This window comes from Coccomyxa subellipsoidea, assembly GCF_000258705.1.
Source record: "Coccomyxa subellipsoidea C-169, whole genome shotgun sequence".
Classification (NCBI taxonomy): domain Eukaryota; kingdom Viridiplantae; phylum Chlorophyta; class Trebouxiophyceae; family Coccomyxaceae; genus Coccomyxa; species Coccomyxa subellipsoidea.
The window spans coordinates 2349671-2363325 of record NW_005178042.1 but is presented as its reverse complement, the minus strand read 5'-3'; the positions used below and the strand labels follow the sequence as shown (position 1 = coordinate 2363325).

Genomic DNA, 13655 nt, shown 5'->3' with positions numbered 1-13655 from the left:
AAATCTCCCACCGAAAAGAAACGACCGGTGCGGCATGCCTTGCTACTCCGCTAGTCCTCCATGCATTTCAATGGCATACCAGGGCCAACATCCTCATAAAATACACCTCTTAGGAACCGAATCAGGTCGTTTTTCTGTACTGTTGCATCCTTGCTTGCCTTTTAGCTCCACGTGGTGCTGACAATAATAATTTTGCTGCCGATTTCCTTTTGCTGCACGTGCTCTAGGCCGGCTATCACTCGCTTCTACACTACATTCCGTTGTCAGCAGTGCGCATCAAGCTGGGTACTGCCGGATGGCTGCGCGCCGCTTCAGGCCTGCCAGCTGCGAAGCCAGCTGCTGCCCAAGCTGGGCAGGCCCCTGCTGCCCACAGCTCTCCTTCTCCCCCGCAAACCCGGCACCGCTCGCGCCGAGGACTCTGCGAGCCTCCTCCCCGGAGGCGGCACCGGCCTCCAATGCGCTCCGGCCGAATGCATGCGCGCGTTCCCCGGTAGCAAGGGGCGTTCCTTCGGCTCCTGAAGTGTTGATGGGACCGGCGCTGGCGACGGCGGCGGTGCGGTGCGCCAGCTCAGCGATGGTGGGCGCCAAACGGGCGCGCAGGCCGGTGAATGTGGCGGCCACGATGTTGCTGGACGTCGTGCGCAGCTGCACCTCTGCCATGAAGTCGCGCGCGCACCTCAGCTGCTCGCGCCACGCTGGCTCCCCGTCAGCAGCCGCCGCATCCTCCATTGCCAACGCAGGTGCAGTTGCCTTCATCTCATACATTGTGCCAGCTGCAGCCATGCTCTCCAGGTCCTGATCTTCGGCGTGCGCGCTGGTTTGCGGCTTCTGCATCTCTGCGGCTGCGTTCATTGTGTTGTGGAGCGTCTCGGATGCTGTGCTGTGGCTTGGGGGAGGAGCCGCCTGTTGCTGATATTGGCGGTTTCTGGCACGCCTTTTGAGACCTGCGAGCTGCGACTCAGCGAAAGTATCGTGGCCAACATGGACCCCATCAGCCTCCTTGGTGCTGCTCTTGAAGCCTGCTGAAGCCGGCTCGGCAGCAGCTTGGTGTTTTTCGGCTGCAAAGCCCTCGCAAGAAGTCGCCTGCTGCTTCCCTGTAGCGGCAGCCGACCCTGCACATCCCGCACAAATTGATGTCATCCTGGCCGTGCTGGACTCTCCAACACACGCATTGTAACCGGTGTACGCGGTTGCATCCACCACTGCATTTGCAAAGGGCTTGCATCAGGATACACCTTCCTACATCAACTCAAGTGCAGAGTGCCAACGCACTGGAAGCGTCGCTGGCACCCCATGCACGCACGAACAGAGGCCTTGCTGTGACCGCTGCCAGCACCTGGCTGGTGTGTGTTGTGTGCTGTGTATTTTGCAGCTGCCCTGAACTGTGACAGGAGTGCATGATTCTGATCCGTGTAGGCAGTCCCCACTTTCTATTTACCTTGCTGGTGGGTGGGGGTTGGGGGGCTGCTGCGTGAGCGGAAGGCGGCCTTGCGGCGGAGGCCGGCCAACTGTGCGCGGAGGGCTTCTTCGGGCGCGCCCAACGGCCGCGGCCGCGCCGCCTCGGCCGTTGGCGAGTGTGGTGCCTTCTTGCGTTGCTGATCCCACCTCTTGCCCGCCGTGAACTTCCAGTACCTGCACGCGCAACAAGCCCCTAGCTGTCAGCCCCTGCAAAATTCAATAGCCAGCCACTCTTTTGCATGCAGGAGGAACTCACAAGGAAGCTGATGCGAGTACGTGTCAGGGCTCTAGCATGGCATGGTCGCCCCAAGTGTCAGCCCTTGCACACTCAGAAATAGGCCACTGCTCTTTCAAGCTGGTGCCTTTGCATGCAGTCAGAAGCCCTGGGTGGTAAGTTATGCTCAGAATCTGCAGCGCCATGAGCATGCAAGAAAGAAATAAGCCTGCCGCGAGTTTTGTGTCCAGGCTGAAGCATGGCCAAGGCAGTTACCAGTCGTGGAAGTCCCAGGTGCCAGCAGCGGTGGAGGAGCGCGGGGCAGTTTCGGAAGTGGTGCCCCTGCGCTTCCCTGTCACCACCTCATACGCCTCTTGGATCTTCACAAACCGCGCTGCTGCCTCGGAGCCTCGCAGGTCGGGGTGGTTGCTGCATATGCAAATGCAAACAGTCAGGCTGGTTGCAGTCGCTAGGCCTAAGAAGGGGCAATTACCCAAGAAACAGCAAGATTGCATCATCAGTCAAGGCTTGAAAGGAGCTGCACAGGAGTGCAGCGACGTACTCGAGGGCCAGCTTCCTGTAAGCCTTCTTGATCTGCTTCTCGTCCGCATCGTACGACACGCCCAAAGTTTTCCAGGGGTCCAGGCTGCTGCTGCAAACTATGCTGGGTGCCTGCAAGGTAATACGCCGATTAAGTTTCACGCCTTGAGGCTATTCTGTGCAGTGGAGCGTGCAGCTCGAAAGTCCCAAACCCGCTAAAAGGGACCCTCGACATTGGATGAAAGTATCATTCTCGAGATCTAAGCAGCAGTTCTGTAATTCGATGGCAGTGTGATTAGCATGGAAGCAAACATTGCACTGACAACGTCAGTATGATAGGTGTCCAATCCAACTTTTCCTTGAAGCCCTTGGCCACGTACCTTTCTCGCATCAGCTCTGAATGCTGGTCGAAAGGCGTTGGCTGGACACCTCAGAAGGCCAAGATTGCTCGGCCTAGCATTGAGATGACTAGTCTTAATATTCATGGGCAAAGCTCCTCCCAGGGTTAAGGTACACCAACGAACAGACAGATCGCCCCTCTACTGGCTCCTATGCCAGAGAGTAATATTTCTATGATTGATGGCCAATATGGATTGAAAGGGGAGCACTGCCCTTCTCCACCGTGTTTTTGCTGATCAGGGCCTTCCGGTGGCCTGTTCACTTCCACCGCAGCTCGACAAAAAGAGCGACCAATTCACAGATGACTTGCGCAACTAAAACGCTCTTGTCGTCTGTGACAGAATGTCGCCTGCAACGAGCAGATGAATACGACAATAGCGGGATCGAATCAAAAGCAAATTTTCGACGTGCTGACGCGGATCAACGCGGGTGCTCAGCAGGTCGGGCCCAATGGGCCGTTCGGGTCATTCCAATTGGGCAGTCCTCTCCAAAGGGATTGAGAGGCTCAAGTAGGACCCCTTGCAAGTTGCAGCACCATGCTCATGCGTGATATATGCAAGATAACAACTTGCTAGAAGGCCAAAGGTATTTACGGTCCATCCTTTCAGTGGAACAACTGGTACCACATAACTTATGATAAGGGCGGTATACCAATATCAGCCGCGGTCTGATGATCATTCAATGATGAACTTCAAGAAGCACACCAGTACACCAGTGTGGCTGAGCTCTTTCCCACAGCAAATTACCTGGCTGCTCACCAGCTACCATGCTTATATATAGCACAGCCAAACCTCTCAAGAGTAAAATAGTCTGTGGAATTCTCATGTATCATCGATGTCAAACCCCATTCCAAGAGCACAGGAATTACTTGTATCCACCAAGATGCAAAGAGAAAATCTCGCAGGTGTGCATACCAGCATCAGCATCAAATACAATCTGCATCAGAAAGCATCAAGAAAAGTTGATATGTTCCATAACGAACTGCAATGTCCACACACCCCCTGCAGCTGGCTTCACTCATCTGCATTGCTTTGTGTATCAGGTAGGTAGGCATGCAGACCATTGCACCTTGAAGTCACGAGTCAAGAAGAACAGGCTGCACCACGCACCAGGCTGCAATGCTGTAGCTTGAGCAAAATAGATAGAAAAAAGGTATACAATCTGCACTTCCGGGAAAGTACTTAGGTCCTGAGTCAGCCATAGAGTCTAATCACATGCCCCTGAACAGTTCGTTTTCAAAATTTTAGAATACGCACTCGCCAGTTGAAGATTTGATCGAGTCATACCACGATAAAAGTGCTTAACCAGACAAAAGCCAGACCAATCTGGGTCACATTCAAGACAATTGCTGGGCAGTGTACGAAGTGATGCCCTCTGGCCATGCCAGAAAGATTTGATGGCTTTGCAGAGGAGGTGGTCAGTAGTCAAAGATGTTGGCGCCAAATTGGGGCACGGCTGTCTGGTGCAGGCCCTTGCCGATGTCCATCATGCTTGTGTTGGCGGCTGACCCTGGCAGAGCCTGCCCAGGAGGGGGCAGCGCTGCCGCCGGCCCGCTGCTTGGCAGGCGCATGCTGCCCTCAAATCCGCTGAACGCCTGCATTCCACAAGCCACCCACATCATCACTGCTGCCCGCCAACCAACCCTGAAGGTATGCAGAGGTGGCCTTGCTCTTCATGAATTCATCAACACTGATCAATAGTGAAGGACTGAAGGCATACGCTGTCATCACCAGAGCAGGTGAACACTCTGCACTGCAGGAAAGTGCAGGTGTCTGCACCTGCTGCAGTGCTCCCGCAGACACCGGATTGCCGCCAGGCAGGCCCTGCGCGCCCGCCTGCGCATCGCCCCAGGAGACCTGCCCGGCCTTGGGCACGCGTGGGCTGCCCACGCCGGGCAGCCCCGGCTGCCCGGGCTGCCCGCTGCTGTAGGGGGGCCCCGCCGCGCTCATCCCCTGGGAGGGCGGTGGCTGCGATGTGCTGGGAGTTGACGGCTGAGCCTCCTGCTGCGGCCGGTACATGTAGGGCGGGAAGGGCTGCGTGCCGGGTTGCGGCAGGGTGACAGAGGGCAGCGGGGGGTGCGGCTGCTGGCCGGCCTGCTGCTTGTGCTGCTGCTGCCGCGCCATCTGCTGCTGCTGCTGCTGCTGGAACTGCGCCAGCCGCTGCTGCAGCCCGATCGCTGCTGACGCCATCGCCGATGAGCCTGCGGGCCATACTCTCTTCTAATGTCGCACATCAAATGTAAAGATGTCCATGATGCTGCATATGCATACTAAGGGTATTGAGCACACACGCTGCAGCTTGCGAGAGTCATTTGTATTTTCCTGGTCCACCACAGAGAAAATGAAAGTGGGCTTAGGCACGATTGTCTGGTGAAGTCTGACCTGCTGGGTTGGTGGGTCTGTTGCGGTCGAGGGACTGGTCGGCGCCCGGCATTTGGCCGAACCAGAAGTTGCCTGCTGATGCAATGTCCGGAGGCAGAACCTGCACATATACAATACGGCATCAAAACAAAACTTCTTTTGGAGCTCTACAGCAAAGAAAGCATCCAGACTCCATGAAATCACGCCAGGCATGACCTAACACTGGAAAACAGGCAGTATCAGATGTGCCATCTCTACGCTGATACTTGGGGCAACATCTAGGAACCAAAGTGGTGCACCAGGGGATGGCCATGCAAGAGAGCAAGGCGGGGTGAAGACTATGATGCGGGGGGTGGGGTAGGGGACCTGGGGCCGCGAGTGCTGCACAAGGGGGTTGGGGGAGGAGTAGCCGGGGGGTGCGAGGCGCGCGTCGGGCGGCCACGGCTCGGTGCGCGGCTTGGCCGCCTCGTTGGCCGCCACCGCGTCCTCGTACGCAACCGCGCTCCGCAGCGCCGCCTCCGCAGCCGCCACCTGCGCCACCGCCTTCTGCGGCCCCGCAAAAAAGCACAGCCAAATTCAGCGCACCACTCTCCACAGGCAAACTCATGCCAATGCTAGCATGGGGCCGCCTTGGCATTGCGAATCCTGCTGTGGGACGATCCCTCCCAGTGGACAATTTACCATTGAGCTGAAGCTGTTTGATTCGAATAGAAGGGACCGCGCCCTGACGCTCCAAACCTCGAATGGCGCAAGTCCATCAGGCACTGTTGGGGAGAGCAAGGCAGGGCACCGGTAAAACAGACGTCAAACACCACTGGCATGTCCGATTCTGGGTCCAGCTCTTTCTTTGATTGGAAGTATGCAGAGCAGCTGGTGCAGTGCGCACGTTTGCAAGCTCGATGGCTTGGGCAGCTTCTTGGCGTGCACGCAGCAGCTGCGCCCACTCCAGCAGAACCCGCCTCTCCTGCTCGTCCTGGATGTACTCCTGCAGCACACCGCCAGCTCAGTACCACCCGTCCCAACCATTAAAAATATGACATCAGACTCACTCGGCATACCCGTGATACACAGTGAAATGCACATCCTGCCCCATGCTGTCCAGCTCAGAAGCTGGAACAATGTGCGCTCAAGAGGCGCTCTAAAGGGACTCACAATGTGCAGCAGCTTGGGCATGCCTTGGTCCGGACACAGAGTCCAACAAGCGGGTATCTGTGTTAAGGAGTGCCTGGTGCAAGGAGGAGCCTACCAGTCTGCTTGAGCCGCGAGGCTTCTGCTGTTGTTGTTGTTGCTGCTGCTGCTGCTGTTGCTCCATGACCGCCGCCAGGCGCTGGGCTGCCACTGACGCCCGCGCCACTGCTTCCGGCGCCGGCTGCTTCTGCTTCTGCTGCAACAGAGGGAACACGCGTCAATTGATGCCACAATACCATAATGTCTCAGCACTTACTCAGTGACACCTTCCTCCCCCGTTCAGTGGTCTGCTTGAGTTGTGCCTCTGCGTGGCATGGGCAAGCTAATACCATGCATGTCTAGGGCTCTGCCAACAGCTTGTCACATCAAAATGCAGAAGTTGTTGTGGGCATTACGCCATTTGGCAAGAAACACAGCTGCACTAAGGTCTCAAGATGCACCTGCACGTCATCCACCTCCCAGCTGTTCTTCCTCTTGAGAGAGGGTTTGGCGCCGCCTGCCTGGCCGCCCTTGTGACCCCCGCCGCCCTTTGTGCTGTTCTCCGGTCTGCGCTCACACCTGCGCATACACAAGCGCCATCTTCAGCAAATGTTCAAGCCAAAGTGATGACTATATTGGTAACCGGAGGTGATCCACGTTTCAAGCGGGCGTGCAAAGGGATGTGTGCTGACCTGGCGGGTGCTGTCTCTGTTCCGCATCGCCCCTTCTTGGCCCTCTTGCATACATCGCATCTGCCTGGGGTGGACTGCAAAGCACAGGAAATCTGTCAGCTCTGCGCCCCCAAGAAAGCATTGCAGCAGGAATGATTGTATTCTCAAAATTATGAATGCTATAATCTTGCAGGACAGACTCTTACCTGAGGTCTCCACTTCTGCACTTCACTGTCTGAGCTCTCGCTGATCTCGGGCGTGCCTTCGCTCGCGGAATCCGCTACACCCCACATGCCACCCAGCTCAGTCCCGCAGTCACAGATTTGGAAAGTCATGCCTCTCCACTCAACGATATGACTCGCCCTCGTGCACGCACCGCTGTGAATTCAAAAATTCAGCGCATGCATGCACATGCAGGAGTGCTGGGGTACATTCAGAGGAAAGTCATATTCAGAATGGGCTCCCGTGAGGAAAATTGTGACCGTTTCTAATCGGCAGCGCAAGGGGCCATACGTTTAAATCTTTGTAACTTTTTTAACAACCGTTTTCATTCATTGGATCGAGCCCTCACCGTGGAGTTGCACGGCCGACTTGAAGCGCTTGGCTGCCTGGCGCTCGGGTTTGCCGTCACTCCTCTGGCGGATCACCGGCGGCGGCGACGGCGCGGCCGCTCTCCGGGCGGCGGCCGCAGCGCGCGGGCTGTCTTCCTCCGAGCTGTACTGCTGCACCCTCCGCTGCTGCATCTGTATCTGCATCTGTGCGCAGGCAACAGAACAAGCAGGTTTCAGATGGCACTGAAGGCACCTTTGTTAATCCATTGAGAAACAATGCACAAACCACCCCATTCCAGACCAAGTGCTCCAGGACACCATGCAAATCCTCTCAATTACCCAAATCCAAGCTTGTGTTTCCCGTGCCGCTGGTATTGGCGCGTGATGTGCTAAAAATGAGGCTTTTGACCCCATGATTTGTGCAAAATCTCAATGCTTCTTCTCTCCATTACGTACTAAGATATCCATTGCACTGATCTAAGCGCAGGGAGGGGCTGACCCTGCGCTGCTGAGTGCGCTGGTCGGGGGGTCCCTGAGATGGGGGCACGTCCAGGCTGAGGCCCGCCTGCGTCCATGCGTAGCTGAATGCGCGCTCCACAATGTCGCATGCAGGCCTGCATGCATGCACCGCAGCCCCCTTCAAAGCTGGACATCTGCAATCGCATGCTCCCTTCCGCCTGTCAACCCTGTGGAGTTGCTGCTGAAAGCACCGCAAATGCTTGGCTCACAGGTCTCCCCACATTCATATAAACTGTAAGCCCTGCTAAGAGAGTTAAGACGATTTGTGTGCTGGACACACACAGACGGGAGTTCAGCAGCTGATAGCATATGTCATTGTTCTGCTCTGAGCAGCTTGATGCCATCCTCTTGTTGTGGGCATGCATTGAAGCACACAGCCCTGTTGGATCAAAGGGACGTGATGAGATTGTCAAGATGCAGATCTTGCTACAGTCAAGGCAGGCGATTGCGTCTCAATATTGCAGGGGCGTGCGCTGAAAAAGCATGTGGGAGAAGGGGCGTACACAACAGGATCGGTGGGTTCATAGGAGGATCTGTAGCCGTTCCAAACCCGCCGCACATCCTGCAGCACGTCCGTTGTCGACTTGTAGTGGATCGTGCCCCACCCCTGCCATGAGACACAGCTACACTCAGTGCTGACTAATGTAAATATGACATGTGCCTGCCGCCTGTCATGATGCATAAACCCAGACCAGTCACATGAAGCTCTTAACGAGCTTCATGTCCCCCATACAAGGACCATATCCCAAGTGAGTTCCATGGCAGGATGGCCCCTAAAATCTACTTCCAAATATTGACCACAGTATTTTGGATGCGGGGTATACAGTAATCAGTGCGGTAATCATTCCCAAAGCAGGGCATTCAAAAAATTGGTGCAAGGTAAGGGCTTGCTGGAGGCTGCAGTACCTGTGTGGTACCCGGTATCAGACGTTCCCTGATGGTGGTCAGATCCACAGGCTGCTCTCCTGTCAGATGGTAGTACGGAAGGAACCCGGCGTCCTGCAAGACACCAGCCGCCAAGTCAGGCCCATATTCTCTGTGAACCTTGTGCACAGCAGTTGTCTGCAGCACCAGATCCAGAACCCCAACCTGCCTGAGTCAGAAACAGTTGTCTATGACGTTGTCGAAGTAAGCTTCCTGAAGAGGCTGTGGTCAGAGCTCAGCCATCAATCTTCAACAGGGCAAGGAGCCTCAGCGCGCAGGCAGCTCTGCAGTAAGTACAAGGAGATTTCTGCAGAGCGCAAACGCAGGGGTGTTGGGGCGCCGTGCCTGGCTGCAGAATGGCGCGGCCGAAGGGTGCTGCATGACATAATTGATCACATTGAGGCAGCGCTGCAGAGGGTGGCCCTGACGCAGGGCGGAGACGTCCAGCTGCGGCAGGCCATAAGAGGGGGGCCCGCCCATCCCTGACCGCGCCCCTTGCAGCCCCGACGGCCCTGGTAAATTCATGTCCCCTGCGCCGGCAGGTGAAAGTTTACTTTCTTGACCCATAGATCCCTGCCCATGAGATGACAAGCAACACCGCACTGCAATCTCCAGATTACTACAGCGCTCCCCTTGAACATCTTTCGGGCACCCCTCTCCATTTTTCTTGGAAGGCGCAAGTCCCCTTGTCCTTACGCTAAGACTTTATTCCAGACATGACCATAAAAGGCAGGCTGCCTACTTCAATCCAAACTCTGAAACTACCATGCAGACAATTATTTTGCCAGCAACATCTTTAGTGGTGTGCGGATTTTTTAAGTTGGGACAGGCTGTGCCCTCACCAGCTATATTGAGGGCCACCATTTTCCTGCCCTTGCCCGTTAGCCCATTCGCCCCGCCCCCAGGTCTCCTTCCCGAGGCCTCCGCCTGACATGGCACTTCATTATTCAGCCCCTGATGCCACCAGTCAACAAGCAAGGCCTGCCACTGGTTGGCAGCAAAACATCTAATTGACAGAGAAGGTGGGTTTTGAGGTACCTGTGCATCCAAGGGCATCCAGGCCGCTGGGTGGCTCAGCGCAGCAGCGCCCTCGCTGTCTCCAGGAGAGTTGGGACCCTGCACATGCGGCATGTCCATGAGAAACATGTTTATATTAACAGGGACCATGCAGTATTACACAGGAAGTCCCGCAAGACCCAGCAACAACGCCTGGGCTCTACGTCATTCTGTGCTTCCATGCAAGTGAAATGCAACCCTCTCCTCCAACAGGAGAAGGGAACATTTCCTCGGAAGTGAATGTGGCTCGCACCGCAGCCTTTTCGAGCTTGGCCTGCTTCCACAGCTGGTCAAAGAACCCGGCGAGCTCGTCGCAGCTCTTGGACACATCGCTGCCGGGCTCGTTGAAGGTGCGGCAGTTGCGCCACACCAGCCGCACATCCTCTGCCACCGCTGCCGCGCTCACATACAAGCCATTTTCCAGCCGCCGCGCTATCATCCCCAGATCCATCGGCGTCTGCACACGCACAAAGTTTCTCACCTTGCAACGTGCTCTCCCAATCTAACATGTCACGTGGTGAGAGCATGGCTTTTCCCACTAAGAGGCTGGCCTGGGCTCTGCAAAGGCTCCCCGGAGCCAAAATATGGAAGGGGTTGAGCGTGGATCAGTGAAACAGGCTTGTGCACAGGCAGATCTGAGCCGCACTCTGATGATTTCTCGATACTCTGGGATACCCAGGCCTTCAGCGTCCACTGGCTCATTGAAGAAGGACTCAGCGATCTCATGCTGCATTACCTTCTTGAGCACCTGCATAGCCAGCAAATGGTGTGGCTTTCGTTATCGCTGTAGCAGGAACAGCGTCAGTTTGGGAAATGCACCTGTGCTGTGCCACTCCTCCTCCACCTTTGTTGCTGCCAAGGGGCTTCCAAAAGACACGTGGGAAAGAGGGATCCTTTATAGAACCATAGTAAAAGGAAACCATTTGGTGTGCTTGCTGCGAGGACCATTCTCCAGGGAGTCAAGGGAAATCGCAAGCTAAAGTAAGAAATGTGCACCAGATCAGATGTTGCCCAACTTGCACAGGACACTGGGGTGTATACAGCTAGAATGGGAGCTTAAAGCACCACATATATCAAATGTCAGGTTTATAGCTTGTAGAGAAGCAGTACTGCAGCAGACTCAACCTCTCAAGGTTACACCGTCAATAATCTGCCTCCAGCCGCTTTCGTTCTACCAATATCTGCAGAGTACTCGGTTGGCCAAAACCCCTACCTTTTGAACCTTCTTTTTGACGGACGAATCCATCCTAGGACAATGTGTGCGGCGAGCTCCGCAGCAGTAACTCTTCGGTAAGGGTTCAAAGCGCCAGTCACGTTGACGGCAAGCGTGCCGTCCTCTGCACGACTCCTAGGGGCTTCATCCTGAACATCTGCCTTATGCTCGACAGGAAGAACAGGATTTGGGAGCGATCGGAGGACCCCATCTGCAGATCTAGCAACGGCTTGTAGCGAGGACTTGCCTCAACGGGACTTCGGTGACATCATCATGGGATTATGCTCACGTGGAGATTACTGAGTGTCTGGCTTTGCAGGATTGAGTCAATCATTTAAGGCGACACTGTACGACTTTGAGCGTCGTGAGTGTTTGGCAGGAGATGGTCATGATGATCACCAACATGGCCGGCATGCATGCGCCCCTTCCGCGCGCTGTGTCTTTGCTTGCACATTATTTGTTACAATTGGCCAACTTTGAGTTTGTTGGACACTGACAAGGTGCAATTGAATTGGGCATGCATGATCAGCCTCGAAGTTCAATTGCTCAAGAAGGCTCTGAGGAGTCCTGCGGCTCTCAGTGGGCTGGCAACCTCAAATGGTCTCTTCCACGCACCAAGTGCCTGCAAGCCAGTCTGGCCCACTGGGCCAGGGCTTGGCAGGGCCTGGGCCTTGTGTAACATGACACCGTGTGACTGATCGTAATGTGTCAGGTTGAACCTTCCATCATCACCGTCACGGTGACATGCGTGCTTCTGATTGCCGGGGCCACCAGCTTGGGCCGAGGTCTCTGCCCTGCTGATCACACACATCTCTCCTGGGTATCTGCATCTACAAATTCTGGCATCTGTTGCCTGGCCAACAGGATCACTGCTCACTCTCAGCGTTCATTTCTTGGTCCGAGGCCTCTGCATCGTCCTCAGCATCTTCCTCCTGCATCTGCTCCACCTCCACAAGGGGCTGCTTGAAGAAGGAGTTTATCACATCCACCACGCTGTCTTGGAAGGGCCGCCCAAGCGCCTCATCCACCGGCGTCCGAGAATGTCTGCACCACAGGTTGCTGGATTGGAGATCTTAATACTTACTTTATTACCACATTGTGAGCACTGTACTACCAGTATATGCTGATCCTGCCGGAGGGTGAGGTTGCTGCACACTTATTCACGGGGTCCTGAGCTCAAGCTTTGCTGGGCACTGGCTTGATTGCCCGTGCACTTGGTGAACAGGCTCACCGATTTAGCTCAGATGCACTGGCGCCATGGAGCATAAGGAGCCTCACGATGTCGACGTGGCCATTGAGGCATGCATAGTGGAGTGGTGTGTTTCCCTCCTCATTCTTGGCACCAACATCCTACGCAAAAGACAATTGCAAATGAAAACCCCACTGGTTTATAGTGGAGAGGCGTACTTGAGCATCAGACCTTATCAGCTGAGTTGACAGGTGAACATGTCACTCACCGCACCAGCATTTATCAGTGTGGTGGCAATTGAGGCATGCCCATTACCGCTTGCCATGTGCAATGCTGCAGGCAATAACTAGGAAGTCAGGGAGCACTGGCACAAACCAAGTCGCTTGCTTTGACAGGTCATTTCCTAGAGCCGCAACATTCCATCAATAAAGAAACTCAAGAAAAATGCTGATTGCTGTGCATGGCCACCTGTCCTGCCGCTATAATCTGTACCATTCACGTCAGCTCGTGCATCAAGCGCTGTCTGCACATCGTCTGCGTCGTCATAGCGTGCTCCATCAATGAGCAGCTCGACCAGGTCTTCTGTACTAACGTTCTCTGGAAGAGCTTGATCGGCCATGTGATATACTCTGTAGCACTTTACTGTGTACTTGACCAACGATTTTATTTAAGATGAACTGAAGAAGAAGAATTGGGTGCTGACAAGCAACCAAAAACCGAACGGAGTGCGTCTCTAAATTGAATGCTAACGAATCTCTGACAAATTGTCTTTAAAAACTTACATGAAGCATGTGATTGCCCTGTTCTGTATGTAAATATTGATGATCTCAGACGCGCAACAATTCACGAGACCGGCTTAGGGTTCTTACTCACCCTTCCGAAACAGGGTCGGTGATGAGTAGGTTTGAACAGGCCAACACACATAACGATCTGTTCCTCCTTACCACTTCTACGGGAGCACAGGGTTGATATTGCTTTGCCTTGTGGAAATATCATTGTACAATGTTTGCTTTGGGAAGCAGATCGCTCATTGGTGTTCAGCACGACGCTCCATCAACATCCTTTGAGCAGCCCTGTGCTCATTTGAATGTCCATTTCATGCGTCCACGAAATGGAAAGACCAATGTATTTGGTTTCACTGCACAAAAAGGATCCCAGCAGCTTAGATGTTCCCGGCTAAGGAGCGCACCGTCTCGATCAGTGCTGGTTCACTCGGCTGAAAGAAATCATCTGCAACTTGCAACTGCTAAATTACCAAAGTAAAACCCTACAGCTTCTATGGCTATTGTTGTCATTGCAAAATGGTGCCAGCATGCTTATGGAATTTTCGCACTTCTCTCATGCGGGATGCCCAGGTCCAAGAAATAAATGTTCGCAGGGATGTTGATGTCGGG

At 54.7% G+C, this 13655-nt stretch overlaps 1 protein-coding gene across 1 annotated transcript; it reads right to left on the bottom strand.

Annotated features, from left to right (window-relative positions):
• Positions 1-276: 276 nt before the first annotated feature.
• COCSUDRAFT_39137 (hypothetical protein) lies at positions 277-12880 on the bottom strand (the record flags this gene model as incomplete). The annotated part of the gene is made up of 26 exons (XM_005651966.1): positions 277-1112; positions 1439-1632; positions 1949-2101; positions 2235-2344; positions 4065-4205; positions 4390-4811; positions 4993-5092; positions 5338-5517; positions 5858-5956; positions 6218-6355; positions 6600-6717; positions 6831-6904; positions 7016-7089; positions 7381-7564; positions 7860-7974; positions 8383-8486; positions 8786-8878; positions 9200-9333; positions 9646-9730; positions 9842-9919; positions 10113-10316; positions 10506-10607; positions 11805-11866; positions 11950-12116; positions 12304-12422; positions 12761-12880. The coding sequence occupies 26 exons, from the start codon at positions 12878-12880 to the stop codon at positions 277-279; spliced, it is 4206 nt and encodes a 1401-aa protein (XP_005652023.1).
• Between the last annotated feature and the right edge of the window lie 775 nt (positions 12881-13655).